The following is a 20,965-nucleotide window of genomic DNA, read 5'->3' as shown; positions in this document are numbered from 1 at the left end:
TAAAAAGGAATAGGTGAAAACTGTTAATTGGTTCCGTGGTGAAAATACGGCGGCGTGGCCGGCGGCTGGCATCGACACATTCTAAACGGACATTGCGTACGTGTGCGGTCCACGGTGCGGTGTGGCGAACGCACACCGGTGTGTGTACACCACGAGCGTCAAGGCGTGTATCGTGCCAGCATGTCCGTCCAATTATGGAAAATTAATTGGCGATCAGTGACTCGGGGCGATGGAAACATAGTTCCGCGTCGAATAAACTTCCTTTGTATTCCGATCAGCCTTTGACAGCATGTAATAATTAAAGTAATTAACATACGAGCCAATAAATTCACCGATCGTCCCGTTTCGCCGCGAGCGAACGCGACGAACAATTACGCCTGCCAATTCATACTGCGAAAGAAACATTTCTCCTGTATCCGATAAGAAATTATCAAATACAATTTTCAATTTTACAAATTTTGTTATTCTCAACTTCTTAAGTCATCAAATTTTTATCATAGATTCTTCTTTTCTTAAATTCTGAGGTCTACAAATTTTCACCATAGATTCTTTTCTTCTTAAATTCTCAGACTACAAATTTTTATCGCAGATTCTTCTCTTCTTAAATTCTTAGGTGTACAAATTTTTACCACAGATTCTTCTCTTCTTAAATTCTCGGGTCCACAAATTTTTATCGCAGATTTGTCTCTTCTTAAATTCTCAGGTGTACAAATTTTCACTACAGATTCTTCTCTTCTTAAATTCTCAGACTACAAATTTTTACCACAAATTCTTCTCTTCTTAAATTCTCAGGTCCACAAATTTCCAGTTCTACGAATTTTTCTATTCTTAAGTTTTAAATGTTTCAAACTCCCTATTAAGTTCTCAAGTCTATAAATCCTTACTCTCAACTTTTAAAGTTTGCAAATTTTCAAAATTGTCAAATCACCACTTCTCAAGTTAGAAACTCAGGTTCATAGATTGCCTACATCTCAAAGTAAACGCAAGTTCTCGAATTTCCAAATTTGCTCCTCAAGCCCATACATTTAGAAATTCTCAGCAGGTTTATAGATTGCCTACATCTCAAAGTAAATGCAAGTTCTAAAATTCCCAAACTTGCTCAGCAAGTCCATACATTAAGAAATTCTCAGCAGGTTTATAGATTGCCTACATCTCAAAGTAAATGCAAGTTCTCGAATTCTCAAATTTGCTCCTCAAATCCATACATTCAGAAATTTCCAGCAGAACATAAGAATGTATCATTTCGAAGAATCACCCTTTCAAAGAGATCGAAAATTCGCCAGAAACTGCGCGGATAATCGTCCCCGGTTTTCACGTGGCTTCTTAGGCTTACGGATTCCGCAGTTCGCACGAAACAAGGATAGACAGAGAGGAAGCTAGTTGCAGGATAATTCGCAGGCTCAATTTCCGTTGGCTTTTGCTCGTTGCTTTTTCTCTCTTGTCGATTATTTCCCCACCGAAGAGGCAAGAAGGCGTCCAGTCAAGTGTAAGGTAAAGTAACGAGCACGCTTTTTCAAAATGACCAGGTACAACTTAGCACCCCCTGGTAGGGCGCGTAGATTCGAAGGGTACGGTAAAAGAGAAACGAGCTGGACATCCACTTAGCACGCCGCTTAGACGCGAAAACATCTGTATTGTCGCCGCATTAGCGCCAGAGGACGAGTCCGATGATTACCGTGGAAATTGTAATCTTTTCACGTGGAAGTAACCCCGTGGAGGAAACTTTTTAAAACCTGCGACTCGGGGAAGGACCATTCGTTTTGCTTTCGCTGTAAACAGGAAACGAGATCCTTGCGGAAATTCGAAAGCATTAGAGCCGGCCATTTTCGATTCGTTCCGGGAAAATCGAGTGTTTAGAAAACATGGGATTGGAAGGTTGATTGTAAGGATTTGGGTAATTTTGAAATCGTAAATTTGTGCAGTGTCAAGATCTATCAGAACTTGTTCCACAAATTTTTCAATCCTTAAGTCTACAAATTTTTAAATTCCCAGATTCTTCGAATTTTTGAATTACTGAGTGTCTTCAAATTTGTGAAATAATAAAATAGAATTATGGTACAGTATAATTCAGATCAAGTAGATCAACCAAAATTGTTCGTATTACTTTTCTCTTAGCAATACGTGCTATAAAGCTGCAACCATAAATACCATATGTCTACAACCATAATAAAAGCAGATAGTCCACATAGTTAACACCTTCTGATGCATCTCTAACTGACAGACAACGTTAAACTCGAACCAGTTTCAGCTATAAAGAACCGAAATCATGAATCGTTTAGAGGACGATAACTGGTCGCAAAATCGCGTTCTAAACGCTACCGATTAGCATACGAATGCCAAAATACGCGAGGATAAGGCAAAAGGAATCACCGTGTATCTATTCGGTTTGGTGCTAATGAAATTCACGAGTGCGTCGAACAAAAGAGGATGTTCTACGTCGGAGTAGTATGTCGTTCACAGGAGACCGTCCTAGCGTTTTCTATGGGTGCACCATGCTTTTCTGACGACGCCCTTAAAACCGGTGGGTACATACGCGGCCATGGGATTCGGTTCTCCGGATCGGGCCACGATTAACGTACGGATTAGGATTAAGGTTGGCACAGATTTCGCTGCGGACTACGGGATTGAAGCGTGCATGGATCCTTTAGGGGGGTAAGAAAGAGGGGGACTCACAATGTCCAGGGTACGTGCGCGACCCTACGAATAAACCTTTTCACGCTCGGTTCTCCACGTATCGCATCACGATCCTCCCCACCGAGGACCACCGACAACAAGCCTGATGACAGTCAATGCACATTACAACGGTTTTATGTTATTAATACGGACGCATTGGGCGGGATTTGAATAATTGAACAGATCGGGCGGATCAAGGGGAGAACTTTTCGAACGATTTTGAACAACCATCTTGCGATAAGATTCCCTGATTTTATCTTCTTCTATGATCGGTTTTTCCACAATCGTTTGAACATGGTCTTTATAATTTTTATTCAAGTTTGAACGGAATGTAAATTTAGTTCTTATGATATAGATTGAAGAGAATTTTCAAAATAGTATCGATATACTTTCCATCATTTTTTGGGCGGCCATCTTGTCCTCATAAGAGTCCGTGACTCTGTCTTCTCTTATAACTTGTTCAATAATGGTTCTGTCACCCATTAAGTATTTTGTAATTCAACTCAGGTTTCAACGATGCTTAAATACATATAGTTGCTATAATTTTAATAAAAGAGAACAATCAGAACAATACCGATATTCACCTTTTTTCTGAGCAACGAGGTATCACATAGCAACAGAAAGATCTTTAATGAAACTTATAATACTACACTCTCGGGTGGATGCCAATAAAAAATAACTTTGAAGACATACTATGAAAATGTCTGTAACTTCTGTAACTTCTATAAACTTCCTACTATTAGGTTATATAACTATATGAGGTAACATTACACGATATAAACCGAAAAAGCTTAAACCAATGAATAAAACGTAGATAGTCCGGCGAGTGTACACACATGTGCATATTTGAAAGGGTGGAGTGCTTTCGACGGTACAATCGAAACAATTTTTTTCCCATATAATACCTATTGTTCAGATTTAGGGATATTATAAACTTTGATGTATGGATTACACGAAACCCCCGAATTAACAAATGGAAATTCAATGCTGTCCGGTTACTTCTATCGCTATTTGCATAAACAACGAAACGCGATTCGATGCGAGTTGCAACGTTAAACCTCGCATCGAACTTCGAAATTCTGTAACGTTTCAGTGCATAATATCGTGCATATCCGATGTACAGCCAAACATAGAAACGAATCGTGTGTAACTCGACTAATCGCGAATACGCTAATCACTTCGCTGATCATCGCAGCGTATTAAAATATTGATTTTGGGATATTTGGAATTTGAACGGTGGAGGATTAACGGTTATTTCAAGCTATTGGCTATTATTTTTCAAATATTTAATTACTTGATCACTGGTGTACAGTATATAGATACAGAATGCGAAACGATTGTTAAGATATAAAGCGAATACTGAAATTAATAGCGTGGAGGATTTTGTATTACAGTAGTGTAGACACAAAATTTTTATGTATGATATAATAATATAGACACACGATTTTTATGTAATACATGAAAATAAAGATGCAAGGTTTATATATAATACATATACAGTAATGTAATATATTATAAAATATTTTTATAACGGGTTTATGTCTTCATCCGCTTCAAAATGGCTCCTTTAAGAAGCCACACACTGCTGAAGACATCTCTGTTAAAAAAAAAGACAGACAAATTATTTCACTTGCACGATTTTATTTGTTGACATGCTTGATACTAGTACTAACTCATAAACAATAAATAGGAGACCAAAAATAAAATTATAAAAATGAGAAGTGTTAATCCACATCCAGTAAAAGAATTTTATAAAAAAGTGGCTATAGTATGAACTAAAATAAAGTTGATCACGATAATCATAATTTATCTACCGAGGAACCTGCAAAAGCGGCAAACCCAATCGACAACGCTGGAATCCGAGAAAACGGATAAAAGTCGCAGATAAATTAGAAAAATAATTGGCGATTAAAAAGCGCGAGTCCCGAGGACGAAAGGGAAATACGTACTTATTTTCAGAAACAACATCGAGCATTCGATCATGCCCGTCCGAAGGTAAACGCTTCCAGAAGCATGATTAATTCGTGAATACGATTCGCAAAGCAAACTCGAAAAGCTCTGTAATACGCGAGACACGTCGTGATTATCCGTTGTAAATACGCGTGTTTCCCACCGCGTTTTCCCGTTTCCGTTGCAGCCGCCTCTCCACCCCCGTGTAGTGCGTGCAGAGGGTGGTAGAGGGTTTGAAAGGGCATTCTGTCGAGCCGTTCGACGTTCCACTCCCACTTTTTCCACCCCAAACCATCATTGTCGTCAAGAGATTGCACCTCCGCCTACATCGTACCGGAAACCATCGTCGAAGCTCTTTCCGTCTCTCTCCCTGTCTAACCCCCTCTTGGCCCTCCGTTGTTCCCTCTCCGACACGGCGCACAGGGGATGTCGAGCGTCGACGGGTGGTGGAAAAGTGGATGGAGCCAGGGTGAGCCACGCCTCGTTCCACTCGAGGCAAAACTTTGCCGGATATATTCGAGGGTGTCTCTGTCCCTCTGTCACTAACACGGGGGTGGGCTAACTCGTAGCTAGATGCCGGCGAATCTAAGCGCACCCCCAGAGGTCAACGCGTACACCGACTTGGACCAGTCGCCGGATATACTTTATCAACGGTGTCACTGCACATCTGGACTTCTCCGCGCGCGTCCAATCCTCGTGGCTGTTTCGCCGGTACAATTACACCGTATCAACCCGGTTACACTCTGGATGCTTGTGATAGACTCTTCGTGTTGACCGATCAGTGGTGTCCGTGATGAGACACTTCCTCATGCTGTTACGGACTTGAACATTTTGTGAGTTCCCCGTGATGTGTGATTGTTTATAGTAGGGTGATCGAAGAATGTCTTTCTACCGATTTTGATCCGACCAATTGATGTTCGCGAGCAGTTGCAACGAGAAGAACACGAGTGACAAGTTCAGATACTACTCCCATAACATGGTAGAGAGTATATACGCGAGTGATTCGCCCAGATCGCGTTCTCCGATGACCGAGCCATCGAGTCCTCTTCAAGATGGTCCCGGGATATCCGGTTACAGCCACCGTTACCTCTACAACTACTCCCCGGAGAGTCTGCAACAGAAGCTGAAAAGCGACGAGCAGAACGTGGGAAGGCGACACAACGATTCGCGGGAAAAAGCGTTCTCCAGGAGTCCCGTAAGTCCTGAGGAAACCAGATTCAGACCTCGCGATGTTTCGAGACCGAGTTCCTCGGCTACCATGTCGTCACCCACGTCTGCCTTCACTATCGAGAACATCTTGGCACCTAGACCCATAGGAAATATGACACCGACCAGCACCACGGGTCTTGGTTCTATTATACAGAACCCTGAAACTGTTGGGTCACCCTCGAGGACCACGGCGATACATCCTCTTCAGCAGCAGATTCATCATCTGGCGTTTACATCCGCTGACTTGTTTGGTAAGACGATTTTTATTTTATTTGATATTGAGGATATTTATATTGACTTGTTTATTTATATTGAGGATATTCGGAAGCCTCAAACTGAACGTAGACTTAAAGTTATGATATAATGATATGTTATGAGTGCCATAATTTACTGTTCATGTTGGTGCAACGCTGGTTTTTTTGGCTAACTAGAATAAGAGTAGTTTTCTTCAGTTTTACAAGATTAAATAACTATAACAATTTCTTAGTTCACAAATGTCCAAGCTCTGTAACTGTTCATGTTTTCAACAACCTAAATGTACAAATACCCAAATTCTCAAACTCCAAAGTTTCAAATCTTCATATCTTTATATTCTCAAGTTCTGAAATCCCTGAAGTAGTTTAGTAATAAGAGCTTGTTCTCTTACTATGATACTCCTACTAGCAAAAATTCCAACATTAACCTTAATAAAATTTACAAGTTGAAATTTAGTAAAATAAATTTTGATAAACGTGAAGTGTGTTCTCGAGATCTGTTCTGTTTTTAAAAACGTTTTTTTAAGTATATTTTCCCAGGAAAAAATACGAGAAAAGAAATTTTTGATCAAATCACCTGGGTAAAGTCTCAAAGGCACATGCAAGGATTAAAAATAATGCGAGTGAGATCTGTTTACTATGTAGACCGTTTCCCGCTAACTCATAAGTGCTTTAGGAATATTCAAGACAATTTGACCCGCGGTGTTGCGCGTATTACGCGGAAGCTGAAATTTCGAAGCGGGAAAAATGAAAGAAGGCGTAAATCCTCGGAGGCTCGACGCGTTCTGCAACGAAATTTCCTTTATGCCCTCGAGGGCTTTAAGTATTTCACCCGCAAGAACCTTCGCGCAGATTGGGGGTGCGCGGCCTGAAATCCGCAATCCGTTTCGATCACGCACGAACGATTTAGCTCCTTGCAATCCCGGCCGGAAGATGAAAAACGAGAAGGAAAAATATGCAACCAGAAAGAGAGAACTACCGACACGACTCTGGTTGAAAGCATAAATTCGCCCTTCGCCACATTTTTATGCGGCGACGTCGCCTCTAAGCAGCTTTCTTCGAGATTTTAAACCAAAACATCCCTTGGGGGCTGGGGTGTTCGAGTACTTTTTTTCGTTCCATCAAACTGACACGTTATGAACTGGAAACTCATTATGGTTTTAATATTTTTGCTAATAGTTGCAAGGTGTTCGATTTGACATAAAATCCACATTCGACACATTCAATTAATATTATTAATATTTACAGCGTAATTAACGCGTCGTTTGTGGTATTTACAGGGTGAGTCGAACGAGTGGAATATTAATATTTTGTTAGACAAATTTGCAACGAAATCTTGTCAATTTGATTTTAATATATGGCACTTGTGATCAGAAGTGAAATAGTTACTCTAAATGCAAGGTAGTTTGGATAATTTTTATATTTCTAGATAATTGAATTTCTGTATAGACTGTAAAATAACTAACCTTGTGAAGCAACCACTAAAAGTTTAGATCTTGCTTCAACTTCGTAGCCAGTCCTTGAAATGTTGTTCCTATTATAAGATAATTAAAAATGCAAGTAAATTACGCTTTACAAATGCACCAGAACAACTTGTAGGATTTAATGTGACTTATACGTAGATTGTAATATAGCAATAACAAACATAAACTAAACTAAATTCATAACTGACCAAATAATTCTGTTTTCATATAACCAACATGTTCCATACATGTTTACATATTACCAACATATTCCATACATGTTTACATATTACCAACATATTCCATACATGTTTCCATATTACCAACATATTGATACGTTGCTAATAACATACCAATATATTGATAATAACATATCATACCTATATAAACATCACAATAATACACTTGCTATTAGTTACAATTTAAAAACACAAGCAAAGTGTAATTTACAAGTTAGACCGCCTTATACATAGATCTTAATATGTATATAAAAGTATAATGTACCAAAAGTATAGCATTGTAACAGAAAAATATTTAAAATTGCAACCACTCAATATTATTTAACAACGAATTAACCATTTGTCTTTTGTTCCAGCTGCAGCATACCCCAGTTTGTACTCCGGAGGTTACGTAGCAGCAATGGCAGCCGCCGGCGTTTCTCTCCACGGACAACCGGCCTTCTACCACGCTGCTCATCCTTACCAAATAAATCCAAATGCCGGGGCTGTCGGTCCCATGGCAAAACGGAAGCGTCGTCATAGGACGATATTTACAGAAGAACAATTGGAACAATTAGAAGCCACCTTCGACAAGACGCATTATCCTGACGTGATCCTGAGAGAACAACTCGCGCTGCAAGTCGATCTCAAGGAAGAACGAATCGAGGTGAGTCGATTATTTAGTGGACTGAATAACAAATTCATTGAACAAGTTCACTTTACTATAAAATCACTTTGTATCTTCCAAAAGAGTGAGTCATATAAAGTGGAAATCATATAAGGTTGAGGAACTTTATTTAATAATCATTCATATTTGAGTGACGCGATTTGCAATTAAGTCAGTCACCTATCTTATGAAAAACTTTACACGATGAATAATTTTACTTATACGTATAATAAAAATAGTCAAATGTCTTCAGAATAACACCACCGATATATTTACAATGTTAAAGATTTGAACATTTTTGAAATGTTAAAAATTTAGCTTAATATGTGACCCACAGTTTATACGTTGGTATCGAATCTTTGTATAATATGTTGTTCGTTGTAACAGTATCGAATTCTAAATTAAGTCATGAAGAAGAAATTAGTGAAAGTCGATATTAAAGTTGTGTGTGATTTAATTTTCAATTTTCTTTACGAAGTTCGTGGGAATGAAGTTTCCGAAAGGTTACAACGTCTTGACGCGTCGGTAGCTACCTAAACTGACAAATTACTCTCTCGAACCTGAGAGAATATTAGGTTTTCGGTTGACAAACATTGACCATTCGGATTGTCCAAACTCTCGTCCCTGAACGCATAATTTCTAACGATGACAAAATGCTTTCGCTTTTCGTCCGAGAATTTTCGAGCAGATTGCTTACCGCGTCGTTCGTCGATAAACGCCATCATTCTTTAATGCGATCATTAAAATTATACGAGCCCTGTATTTATCAGCTGTATTGCTAGACTCGAGTCAACAAATTGTGTGCAGGATTAAAAGCTTTGCCGATCATGTGTTCATTTCAATTACACCGTTCGATAAATCTTTGTTTCTTTAGTGGGGGTGTTTTGTAATGGTTGTTTCTTCATTTGTCGCCATTCTTTAGTTTGGCATTGAGAGCTGAGGGGAATTTGTGATATTTGAAATGCGTGTTGATTTGTGGATTTGGGTATTTTTGGATTTGGAAGTTTTTAGATTTTTGAGATGTTGGGTTTATGGATTTTTTTATTTTCAAGGTTTTTGGTGGACTCAAATCTCTAAATTGTGAAATATTTGAATTCTTAAATTTAGAAATTGTCAGGTTACTAAATTATCAAATTACCAAATTGTCAAATTCCCAAATTACCAAATTACCAAATTACCAAATTACCAAATTTTCAAATTTCCAAATTCCCAAGTTCCTAAATTGTCAAATTTCCAAATTCCCAAGTTCCTAAATTGTAAAATTTCCAAATTACCAAATTCCTAAATTGTCAAATTTCCAAATTCCCAAGTTCCTAAATTGTAAAATTTCCAAATTACCAAATTCCTAAATTTTCAAATTTCCAAATCCCCAAGTTCCAAAATTTTCAAATTTCCAACTCCCCAAGTTTCTAAATTAAAAAACTTCCAAATTCCCAAGTTTCCAAATCTCCAAATTGCAACTTGCAAAGTCTTCCACTTCACAAATTGCCAAATTTCTAAATCTTCAAGTCCTCGAGTTTGCAAATTCTCAAATTCCCAAATTCTCAAATTCTCAAATTCTCAAATTCTCAAATTCTCAAATTCTCAAATTCTCAAATTCCCAAATTTGTAATGCCACTATTTATTAATCCAAAAATCCCCCAACCAAAGACCCAACAAACTTCTTCCTCTAATACCGCCATTTTCTTCACGAAACCATCGCTGCAATCCTAACCTATACTTATACCAAATTTGAATCACCAAATACCACTAAATTAATCAACAAATACCACTAAATTTCCAACAAATTCTAATAACTCCCCAGTAACCATAAGCAAAAATATCATAAAATATCTGTCTTTATATCCCAATACTTGTTTCTGCTGTCGATGCAATCACGAAGATAGGAAAGACCGTCGCACAGGTAAACAGTCGTGCTTCTTTCCAAACAGTGGATGGAGTGCTTTAGGCCCTCTCGAGCTGTTTCTCGTTTTTCCTTTATCCCGGCATTTTCCTCTTTCTCGTTTCAAAAGTCGCCTTTCTACTAATTCTGTACAAACACCGAAACTCTTGCTCGATGCGGCAGGTGCGCTGCAGGTATATGTTGTTTCAAAGTCTTTAAAGACTCTCGAGACCAGGGATTTTCTTTGGTAAAGCCGACGATACGGGTGGTCTGTTGGTCCACGATAAGTGTGAATGACTTTGGGATTGTACGATTGTTCGAACAAATTGCCGGCCGCGAATAAAGAAATTCTTTGATTCCATTCACGTTACTTATCACCGTTCGTGATTATCCTTGCAGACCTTATCGTTGTTTGTTTCGAGACTTTACGTTGTTTTAGGCTGTCTTTTACCTCCTAAGAACTTTATAGTTGGGAAAATAGCTCTGAACAATTAGAAGATTTAAACTTGTTAACAATTTTGTTAATTTCAGATTCGTAAGTGATTAAAGTATTAGAAAACTAATAATTTTCATATGTAGTGTTTACTGAATTTGAAGGGAAATTAAACGACATGAAGAACAATAAAATTTCCTCGCGTTATATTGCCACAAACTGACCACGCGTTGTATGCAAAATATTTTCGAAATAAAAATTAGAAGAATTGTCAAAATTAATGCATGAAATTGTTCCATCATAAAATTGCAATAAAATTCCCTCGCGTTATATTGCCACAAACAGACCAAGCGTTGTATGCAAAATATTTTCGAAATAAAAATTAGAAGAATTGTCAAAATTAATGCATGAAATTGTTCCATCATAAAATTGCAATAAAATTTCCTCGCGTTATATTGTCACAAACAGACCAAGCGTTGTATGCAAAATATTTTCGAAATAAAAATTAGAAGAATTGTCAAAATTAATGCATGAAATTCCATCATAAAATTGCCTATGTTTTGCATTAATTCAGAAATAAAAAAGAAAAACGATCTCCAACATATTCATGAGAACTAATTGGCGTTATAAATAAAACACACAATCAACGGTACTACACGTTTGATTACACGCGAATTACACTAACACACGCATCGAAAATACACACATTACATGGTGGAAATTTGCGAACGTATTTGACCTTGTAAAGATTTGCATTGCGTTCGAGTGTCAATTTTTAACGAGCTCTCCTTCTAATTAATCCCAGCAATTCGGTGATTGGAGGCCATTAATCGAACAAACATTTTTATGCTAATAAATGATGGTGGTTTCGGATTTTCGAGAACGAAAACAGTTTTGACGTTCGACTGTTAGCCGGGTGATGCTCGGAGGATCATTTTAAAGGATTTAGGGCCGTGTCATTGAAACTGGATTGAAGGAACCCTTTTTCTCGCGTGCCATTGTAGTCCTATTTGAAAGGAGGGATGCTCAGTTTCAGTTTTGAAAGAAAATAGCTGTGCAAGGATATTCCGATTTAATTTTCTGTATTAGTCACTTAAGTTATGGACTTTAATTTACCATAAAATAAAATTTAACAGATGTGAAATAAAAATGTTGCATTTCTGATAAACCTTATCATAAATAATGATTATTATTTTTTCTTTCTACATTCACCTTCGCATTAATACGATAATTGCACAAGACATGAAATATTTGAATTAGTATTTAAAAATAGGAAAAGTAATGTACACAGCAATAAGCAGAAAACACTGTATCACCCAAGAATTTTCCATTTAAGCTCCACCCAAAGCAGTATAACGATAATCGGTACTAGAGTTTTCAGTTATTATCTTTTATTAATCGTCAAAATTTTATCCGAAATAATCAGAGATCATAGCACGATATCTGATTTTATGTAAATTATCCTCTAATTACTTTATATGACGCACCGGTAATTCATAGACTGCAAACTCCATAATTATTCCAACTGATGCGTTTCACTCGTTGGAATACATAGGCTCGTCATGATTGTATCATATAATTATTAAACAGACCTTAATTACTACAAGGATAGAGACGGCGCTTAATTGATAACCCCGTTTACCTGTTCGTCGGACGTAGTTCTAACAAGGCTTGGGGAGAGCCAGCGAAGATCAAAAGGCTTCATCCCACATTTCGAATCAGCATTTGTTCTTCACGCTTGTCCGACTCAATTTAAATGACGGACGACAATCAATATCTCCGTTATTGCCGGATGACGCTTCATCGTCTCGGTTATTGCGCCGATCTCGTTCTTAGCTCGTGATTTATACCGTAATGAGATACGATTTCATCCTTTGTCAGTCGTGTTAGATAATGCACGGAATTTTCTTTCTAAATCAAACTTTATGTCTATCGTTCAAATATTTGTATTTCTTTTTCGAAGAATTGATGACGTATTGTAGCATGTGGCAATGTAACGCGAAGTGGTGTAATGTGTGGAAACGTAACATATGGCAATATTACGCGTGATAATGTAACACACGGTGATATAATGTGTAGAGATGCAATGCTTTGTAGAAAAATATGTGGCGATACAAATTGTGGTAATATAACGTGTGGCGATATAACGCGAGGTAATTCAGCGCGTGATAATATAACGCGTGGAAATACAACGGGTGGTAATATAACGCGTTGTAATAGAAAATGTGGTAATACTACGCGTGGTAATATAACGCGTGGCTATATAACGCGAGATAATTCAGCACGTGGCGATATAACGCATGGCAATACAACGCGTGGTAATATAACGCGTTGTAATGGAAGGTGTAGTAATACCACGCGTGGCGATAGGACGCGTGGTGATATAACGCGTGGTGATATAACGCGTGGTAATACAACGCGTGGCGATATAACGCGTGGTAATACAACGCGTGGCGATATAACTCATGGTAATACAACGCGTGGCGATATAACGCGTTGTAATGGAAGATGTAGTAATACCACACGTGGCGATATAACGCGTTGTAATGGAAGATGTAGTAATACCACGCGTGGCGATATAACGCGTTGTAATGGAAGATGTAGTAATACCACGCGTGGCGATATAACGCGCGGTGATATAACGCGTGGTAATACAACGCGTGGTAATACAATGCGTGGCGATATAACGCGTGGTAATACAACGCGTGGCAATATAACTCACGGTAATACAACGCGTGGTAATACAACGCGTGGCGATATAACTCATGGTAATACAACGCGTGGTAATACAACGCGTGGCGATATAACGCGTTGTAATGGAAGATGTAGTAATACCACGCGTGGCAATATAACGCGTGGTGACATAACGCGTGGTAATACAACGCGTGGTAATACAACGCGTGGCGATATAACGCGTGGTAATACAATGCGTGGCGATGCAACGCGAAGCAACTGAACATATGCCAATACATCGTAAAATAATACCACCCATAATAACACAACACATAATAGTACATTCGTCGATATAACGCTCTACATTCAACGGAGTATTAAATAACAATTACGCAACATACCGTTTCTATTAACGAAATAAGATATGCTGCATCCGATTTTGCACAGTTATCGAATTATTTACGCATAATTTCGTTTCGAATTCCCCCATTTCACAAGCTTCAAGAGATCGTTTTCCAGCTACCGTTCTAGAACTTGTATAAAATAAACGTAACCCAGTCTATCCACGGGTTTCCTTCATCAAACATTTCCAATTCCAGGTGTGGTTCAAGAACCGACGTGCCAAGTGGCGTAAACAGAAACGGGAAGAACAGGAACGTATGCGGAAACTTCAGTTGGAGCAACGTCAACGTACCGACGACAACGTGCCCACGGCTACGGTCAAAGTGGCCGACCATTTAACCCTGGCCAGACAGCAACAACAACAGCAACAACAGCAACACGAACAAGACACTGACAGTTCGGATCTCGAAGTGGCGTAGTTGAAATATTGGTTTTAGGCTTTTTCGTTTTATCTTCCCGTTTCTTCTTTTTTTTTCATTGACTGTTAAGAGGACCCTGAACCAACAGGTTCTCCCCTTCGCGCAGGGGACGTGTAAATAATGAAATTAGGGTGTAAATATATTTGTACATAGAGCTTACGCACGATGTGTATAATAGGTAGTGAAATAAATTATTGAATTCAAGATACCAAGGATACGTGTATTTTTTATACTATCATCATCAAATTTTGCAATTAACACTTTGATTTTTTGAAATGGCATAATATGGTCTTGTACTGTAATCTCAATAATTAGTTGTTTTATTTAAATCAAATTACTAGTACTATACAATTATTTCTCTTTTAATTTTTTTAAACTTCTTCACTTCATCATTCCTCTTTCATACAGACTTTCAAGAAATTTCATTGCAAAGCTTGTTTATAATATAATCACTGTAATCTAATAACCATAACGTCCTGTATTTTCTGATCTACGTTCCCTGTGGTCAGTTTCGTGGCGAAAATCAACTTGCACATAACAGAATGGATCGGTGATTAAAATCCCTCGGCAGTTGCCGTGGCTTTATAGTTGGAACTTAGTTCTACGTGCCTCGACGATTATATTATTAGTATTGTGCGATAGGGGTGAAAGACCGGCAGCTGGTTAAAGGTAACGGCGACTCATGGACACCGTAAGTTCCGTCGTGAACAAAGTTGAGGCCAAGTTTCGGGTAAGTACATAAATCCCGAGGGCGACCAAGAACTAAGACGTCCTCTGCGGTGCAACTTTAATAGGTTCCGCGCCGTTGCTGCACTGAGACCTAAAGACGATCGACTTAAACGTGGCTTCTTTTATTTCCATCGTCGTAGAGTACTTTTCCTTCTCAATTATTCAAACTTACCACCACCTTTAGAGTGTTTCCTTTCGGATACCCGCGTTACTTAACTCTTTTCTGGACAACTAAGTACCCGTATAAACATTTCCATATTTCTTTCTACCAATTTTTTTTTCTTTGTAACGTACTTCAAATTACACAGACATTACGTTCCTTCAAGTTTGCGAACTTTATTGAAGCTTTGAACAAAGGGATATACAGGTTCAGGGTTATTTCAAATCCATTATTTTGTCGACGACAGTGTACACGAAATTGAAAGGGGTTTATGTTATAATTTAGCTGATCGAACTACTGTAATATCACATCTTCTAAAAATTATAAAGCTAAGAAGAAAAGGAAGAGTTCAGCATGAATACCACACGTACTTAGTACCCGCCCCAGAAGCCCCTGGCGCAGGTCAATATCGAACACCCTCCCTCATCACCAAACAATGTACCACCTTTTCCTGATCCACCTTTCACAAATTTTCAATCTTATTTGACAGTGTAAAATTTACAAGCGCCATACACAAAAAACGTGCACTTACAAAATGAAAGAAAATTGATCATTGTTCGGTGCCTTTGCAACACAATTTATCAATGAGCCTCGCAGTTTCCGCCCTCTTATGCTTCCACTTCCTCATCTGTTTCTTCTTCTCTTCATCATACGGGCACTCCACTTTGGTTACTCTTCTGCCTCTCTCCTTCTCCGCCCTCGCAACAGGCACATCGCTCGGGCCCACATCGATAACCTTCAATATCTCGATAGGATTCAGTGCAAACTGACTGCATTCAGGGGAACCGATCGTGACCACCAAGATGGTGATGAATTTATAAAAATACGTAGCTCTCAACAAGTAAGAAGCTCCTTCGCCGTACTGATACAACGGCGGACCAAAGGAGTTCACGTCGTACATGTAATACGCGCCGCAGAACTTGAAAATCCCTAGACAGGAGCTCTCGCAGGTCAGAATACCAAAATGATATTTCAGGAACATCTGTTCCAAAGACTGCCAGAGGTACTTGCACGTCTTGGAGTACAATCTGCCGCAAATCGCAGGCAGGACTTTGGCCTCGAACATTGTTTCGCCGATCTTGAAGTGGCTCATCAGGTACCTGTTCCAGCAGTTCACGTGACTATATTCGTTCTTAGTCGACTTAAACTCGGCCTCCAGTTTGCTGTGCGTGTAGTACCTGTCCCCGCACATGACTATCACGTCCAGGTTCTTCGAGGTCCAATATTCCGGCGCCATGATGCGAGTCATACCGGCGCAAACCACGTAACAAGCGTACGTCTGCATGCCACGGTTCTCCCTCTCGAACATGCTATCCGTTATGTGAATCTCGCCCCAAAGGGAGAACAACTTGTTGGACTCTTCGACGACGTATTGGTGCCAGCGCATCTTCGAGGCCACGTCTTTGATACCCTTCTTCTTCTGAGGAATTGCCATGCACTTCGCCCAGATGATCTTGTACAGCTTCAACCATGTCGGTTTCTCGATGGCTTCTTTGAGATCTCCTTCCTCCTGTTCGATGGTGCACGGGTCTCTTGTGTCTAAAGGATCAAACGGACAGTCGTCGATCGTCTTCTTCTTCACCAGGTGTCTGGGTGGTTTTGGTGGACCTCGTTGTAACAACTTCAGGTTGTGGATTTGACAACAATGGTGGACCACGTGGAAAATTTGAACTGTGAAGAACTTCTCGGTTGGTTCTTCCTCGGCTGGCTCCTCTGGTTTTGGAGCCTCTTCCGTGGTTGCTTGCGGTTGTTCCTCCTGCGGTTGTTCTTGTGCCTGTTCCTCCGGAGGTTGTTCTTCCTGTGGTTGTTCCTCCTGCGATTCTTCCTGCGGTTGTTCTTCTTGCTGTTCTACCGGCGGTTGTTCTTGCTGTTCTCCCGGTGGTTGTTCTTGCGGCGTTTCTTCCGCAGTAGTCGCAGGCTGTTCCTCCGGTTTCGCCTCTTCCGGTTTCTGCTCGGGTTCCGGCTTCTCCGGTTTTGGAACTTCATACACATAAGCTCTCAGCAGAAGAATCATCAGGTGTCTCCGAAGAGACTCCTTCGTGCAGAATTTCATGATGCACGCGCAACCGTCATCGTCCCAGTACCCGAACTTGTCGCATCGATATGGATTGTACAAGTACCAAAAACTGCTATCGTTCCAGAACGCTAAGGAGAACCGTGTGGTGCGAAATATGCAGTTGCGATAACGGACTTTAAGCTTGTCGAACCATTCCTCGATTTCTTTGATCCCGCTGTGAACGGGTGTCCGTTGTTCGTCGGTTATCTTTTCGGAACCAATCTCCAGTTGAACGTTCATCAACTCCTTTCGTTCTAACACCATCTTGCGCCTCAGATTCTTCTCCTCGTAATCCCACGGGATGTCGGTCACGATGGGGACGTCGTTCAGTTCTTGAATCAGCTCCACTTCGATGCTGTACTTGTAATTGTACACCACGATGTCGTCCAGTCTTTGCTTCTCCTTTATGTTGATCATGCCGATGTGTGTGTACAGCATCCATGCGTGGTCGTAGATGTAATCGATGTTGGCGTTCCAGGCGTATTTGTACCTTGTAATAGATAAAAAGTAATCTTTGATATTTTGAAATAACTCGACTTTTAAATATTAACACGAAAAAGATCCTAGACAAGATGAAGTCTGATGAAAGTGGACAAGTATCATCTTGAAGTCTAATCAAAGTGGACAAGATTCTCTTGTGAATGAACATTTAGACATTTGTCTAGCTATGGTTTTAGTTCAACGTCCGTTTATTGTGTTAACAAAGAGATTATGCGAAGATTCCAAAGGATGAAATACTTGAAGCAAAAGTATCTTATATAATAGTATAAAACTATGTGGAAGAAGTACCTTATCTGTGTCTTGGCCAGAAGAGCAACAATTGCCTGATAGAAGCAAAATTTCCAGGTGTTCCGACGTGCTCGTAATACACTCAGCTCCGGCAAATGCATTCCTTTCAAACCATGAAGACATACATCGGCATAGATCCTGGTACCCTTTGCTTTCGAGGGTAACTCGAAAATTACGTAATCACCGTTGACTAAACCAGGTTGTTCACCGGCAGCTCGATCGACTAACAACTCCTTGGTTGGTGCAGGACACGGTTGCGGAATTCTAGCGTGACCTAATTCCTTGCGATCAGAATAGTCTTTGCTTGGATCCTCGAACTCGTCGCGTACGTCGCCTGGATCGCAAGGGAACAAGTCTCTTTTCGCTCTTCTCTGCTGTTTTCTTCTTTCTAATATTTCCTTTGCCATGTCCCTGGTGGTGCATGGCCACATCCCCGGCCATTTGTCACTCGTGGTCCTTGCGACTCCTTCTCGCTGAGTCTGTATGTTGGTATCCGATTTTGATTCTTGTACCTGAGGATGGTTATCAAGGTTTGTTAAGAATTATGAGGTTTATTTTGTGAGGTTTACTTTGGATTTTTGATTTTAGTTTTTTGGTGAAGGTAGGAGTCTTGGTGTATTGTGGCATTAGATTAGATGGATGCATTGTATGGTTGCGCGGGGTGAGTTTTGGCGGGGTGGGTATAGGAATGTTCTATATCGACGCATCAGATATCGGTGCGTTAGGTATCGGCACGTTTGGTGTTGATCCGTTAAATTTCGATGCGTTGGATATCGACACGTTGGATTTTGATGCGTTGGATATCGGTGCGTTGGGTTTCGGTACATTGGATATCGGCGCGTTGGATTTCGATCTGTTGGATATCGGCGCATTGGATTTCGATGCGTTGGATATCGACGCGTTGGATTTCGACGCGTTGGATTTCGACGCGTTGGATTTTGACGCGTTGGATTTCGATGCGTTGGATATCGACGCGTTAGATATTGACGCGATGGATATCGGCACGTTGGATTTCCATGCGTTGGATATCAGCGCATTGGATTTCGATCCGTTGGATATTGGCGCATTGGATTTTTACGCGTTGGATTTCGATGCGTTGGATATCGACGCGTTGGATTTCGATGCGTTGGATATCGACGCGTTGGATATCGACGCGTTGGATATCGACGCGTTGGATATCGACGCGTTGGATATCGACGCGTTGGATATCGACGCGTTGGATATCGACGCGTTGGATTTCGACGCGTTGGATTTTGACGCGTTGGATTTCGATGCGTTGGATATCAGCGCATTGGATTTCGATCCGTTGGATATTGGCGCGTTGGATTTCGATGCGTTGGATATCGACGCGTTGGATTTCGCTGCGTTGGATATCGGCACGTTGGATTTCCATGCGTTGAATATCAGCGCATTGGATTTCGATCCGTTGGATATTGGCGCGTTGGATTTCGATGCGTTGGATATCGACGCGATGGATTTCCACGCGTTGGATATCGGCGCGTTGGATATTGACGCGATGGATAGTGGCGCGTCCAACAACAACATGTTCCATAACGGCGCACTGTATTAAATCATCCGGTATACCCACACGCTATAAGTTCTCTACAGCAGCTCTCCCTATATTGCCAATTTCAAGAACTCTTCCCTCCCGCAGTTTCTCCCGTGTTAACGCAACATGAACCTACCATATTCCTTTCAGAGTTCTCTTAAAATCTTCAATTATTACTTGCAAATTTCGAACCGTCCTATTCTACGAATTTTCAAAATGTTACAAAGTACAATTGAACTAACGAAAACAGAATAAATGACAAGTAATAAAAATTGACTAACCGGCAAGTTCGCCCGCATATTTCGCCAAATTCGAATCATCTTCTTGCGATCTAATTTATTAGGTAACTGCAGCTGATCACGGAAAGCACTCATGGGCAAGCATTTGTGATGCGATAAATCCTCTTCCGATCGGACGCGTGGATATTTTCGAAACTTTGCCGGCTTTCTACGTTTGAAAATGTCATCCCTTTCCAGTTTCTCTTGATCTTCCATAAATCTGGAGAAATTGTAAAACAGGACGTGGGATGAGTTGTTTTAGGATTAGGTCAAGTTGTTTCGATGTAACTTACGCGTTCATGTAAATACGCCAAAGTGCCTTATCGTCGCACTTCCATTTCTCCCGCATAATGCATTTTTCCATCCATGTCTTTTTCCTTCTTGGCTCTTTTGGTTCTTCTGGATCTTGTGTTTCTCTTGGTTCACCTGGTTCTTCTGCTTCTTTTGGTTCTTCTGCTTCTTCTGGTTCTTCTGGCTCTTCTTCCTCCTCATTTCCGGTGCCATCGGTGTCTGCCACTTCCGTGTCCGTGTAATCGGTTGTTGTATCATCGAGGGTTTGCCTGGACTCACTCATTTTGATTTATTTATTTAACCGTGTCTTTATTTCTAAATTACACTTTTGCAAATTTATGATTTTCCAAAATGCATATTTCTTTAACTCATCTTTAATCGGTATCGGTCATGTTTAATAATTTGGTTAATGAAATTTGTAATTATCCTATCATTTTTCGTTGCATAATAAACGTTTCGTTAAATTCGATTGAATACACAATTTTCAATTTTCCGTTTTAATATAACCTGATAAATAATTAACGGTATCGAGTGCGTGACATTTGATCCTTGTTACAATTTGAATTTGTCACCGAAAGGTATTTCTGTCATGAAAAATTGAAAATTAATTTCATTCAATACATCGAACGTACTATATTACACGTGCGGAAAAAATAGGGTTGTAATAAACCATTCGTTTTTTATCGATATTTTTTTTTTGCGCATCGAGATTCATTTGTAATAACGTAAAAATTGTATCGTTCGAATTTTACGTTTAAATATATGTGTACGTATATTGCAGATATATTCGTTGAAATATGAATAGCTATTTCGGTCGACGAATCAGGAAGCTGGACAAATGCAACTTCCCAAAAGGGCTGACGAAAGATT

The 20,965-nt window shown here is 39.9% G+C and overlaps 2 protein-coding genes across 3 annotated transcripts; one reads left to right on the top strand and one right to left on the bottom strand.

Moving 5' to 3' along the window:
* The first annotated feature begins 677 nt into the window (after positions 1-677).
* Gsc (goosecoid homeobox) lies at positions 678-14,456 on the top strand. Its single transcript, XM_076531520.1, has 3 exons — positions 678-6,083; positions 8,145-8,434; positions 14,022-14,456. Exons 1-3 carry the CDS (start codon positions 5,537-5,539, stop codon positions 14,241-14,243), a joined length of 1,059 nt encoding a protein of 352 aa, XP_076387635.1. The 5' UTR covers positions 678-5,536; the 3' UTR covers positions 14,244-14,456.
* An 827-nt stretch (positions 14,457-15,283) lies between these two features.
* On the bottom strand, positions 15,284-20,725 carry LOC105662224 (uncharacterized). Of its 2 annotated transcripts, XM_076531518.1 has the most exons (4): positions 20,098-20,725; positions 19,808-20,024; positions 17,978-18,489; positions 15,284-17,678 (listed from the first exon to the last, which is right to left on the bottom strand). In XM_076531518.1, the coding sequence occupies exons 1-4, from the start codon at positions 20,376-20,378 to the stop codon at positions 15,683-15,685; spliced, it is 3,006 nt and encodes a 1,001-aa protein (XP_076387633.1). In that variant the 5' UTR covers positions 20,379-20,725; the 3' UTR covers positions 15,284-15,682. The 2 variants fall into 2 exon arrangements, with proteins under 2 accessions (XP_076387633.1, XP_076387634.1); XM_076531519.1 differs by lacking the exons at positions 19,808-20,024; positions 20,098-20,725 and adding an exon at positions 19,663-19,727.
* Positions 20,726-20,965: the final 240 nt, after the last annotated feature.

Source organism: Megachile rotundata, chromosome 5, assembly GCF_050947335.1.
Source record: "Megachile rotundata isolate GNS110a chromosome 5, iyMegRotu1, whole genome shotgun sequence".
Classification (NCBI taxonomy): domain Eukaryota; kingdom Metazoa; phylum Arthropoda; class Insecta; order Hymenoptera; family Megachilidae; genus Megachile; species Megachile rotundata.
This window is presented reverse-complemented; position numbering and strand designations above follow the sequence as displayed.

What these genes read in the sequence shown, in the direction of transcription:
- Gsc (XM_076531520.1), top strand. Translation starts at nt 5,537, where the DNA reads ATGTTCGCGAGCAGTTGCAACGAGAAGAACACGAGTGACAAGTTCAGA. An exon ending in TACATCCGCTGACTTGTTTG is followed by an intron (nt 6,084 to 8,144) that starts GTAAGACGATTT and finishes CTTTTGTTCCAG; the next exon opens with CTGCAGCATACCCCAGTTTG. An exon ending in TCAAGGAAGAACGAATCGAG is followed by an intron (nt 8,435 to 14,021) that starts GTGAGTCGATTA and finishes TTCCAATTCCAG; the next exon opens with GTGTGGTTCAAGAACCGACG.
- LOC105662224 (XM_076531518.1), bottom strand. Translation starts at nt 20,378, where the DNA reads ATGAGTGAGTCCAGGCAAACCCTCGATGATACAACAACCGATTACACG. An exon ending in ATATGCGGGCGAACTTGCCG is followed by an intron (nt 18,490 to 19,807) that starts GTTAGTCAATTT and finishes AACCATCCTCAG; the next exon opens with GTACAAGAATCAAAATCGGA. An exon ending in CTGGCCAAGACACAGATAAG is followed by an intron (nt 17,679 to 17,977) that starts GTACTTCTTCCA and finishes ATCTATTACAAG; the next exon opens with GTACAAATACGCCTGGAACG.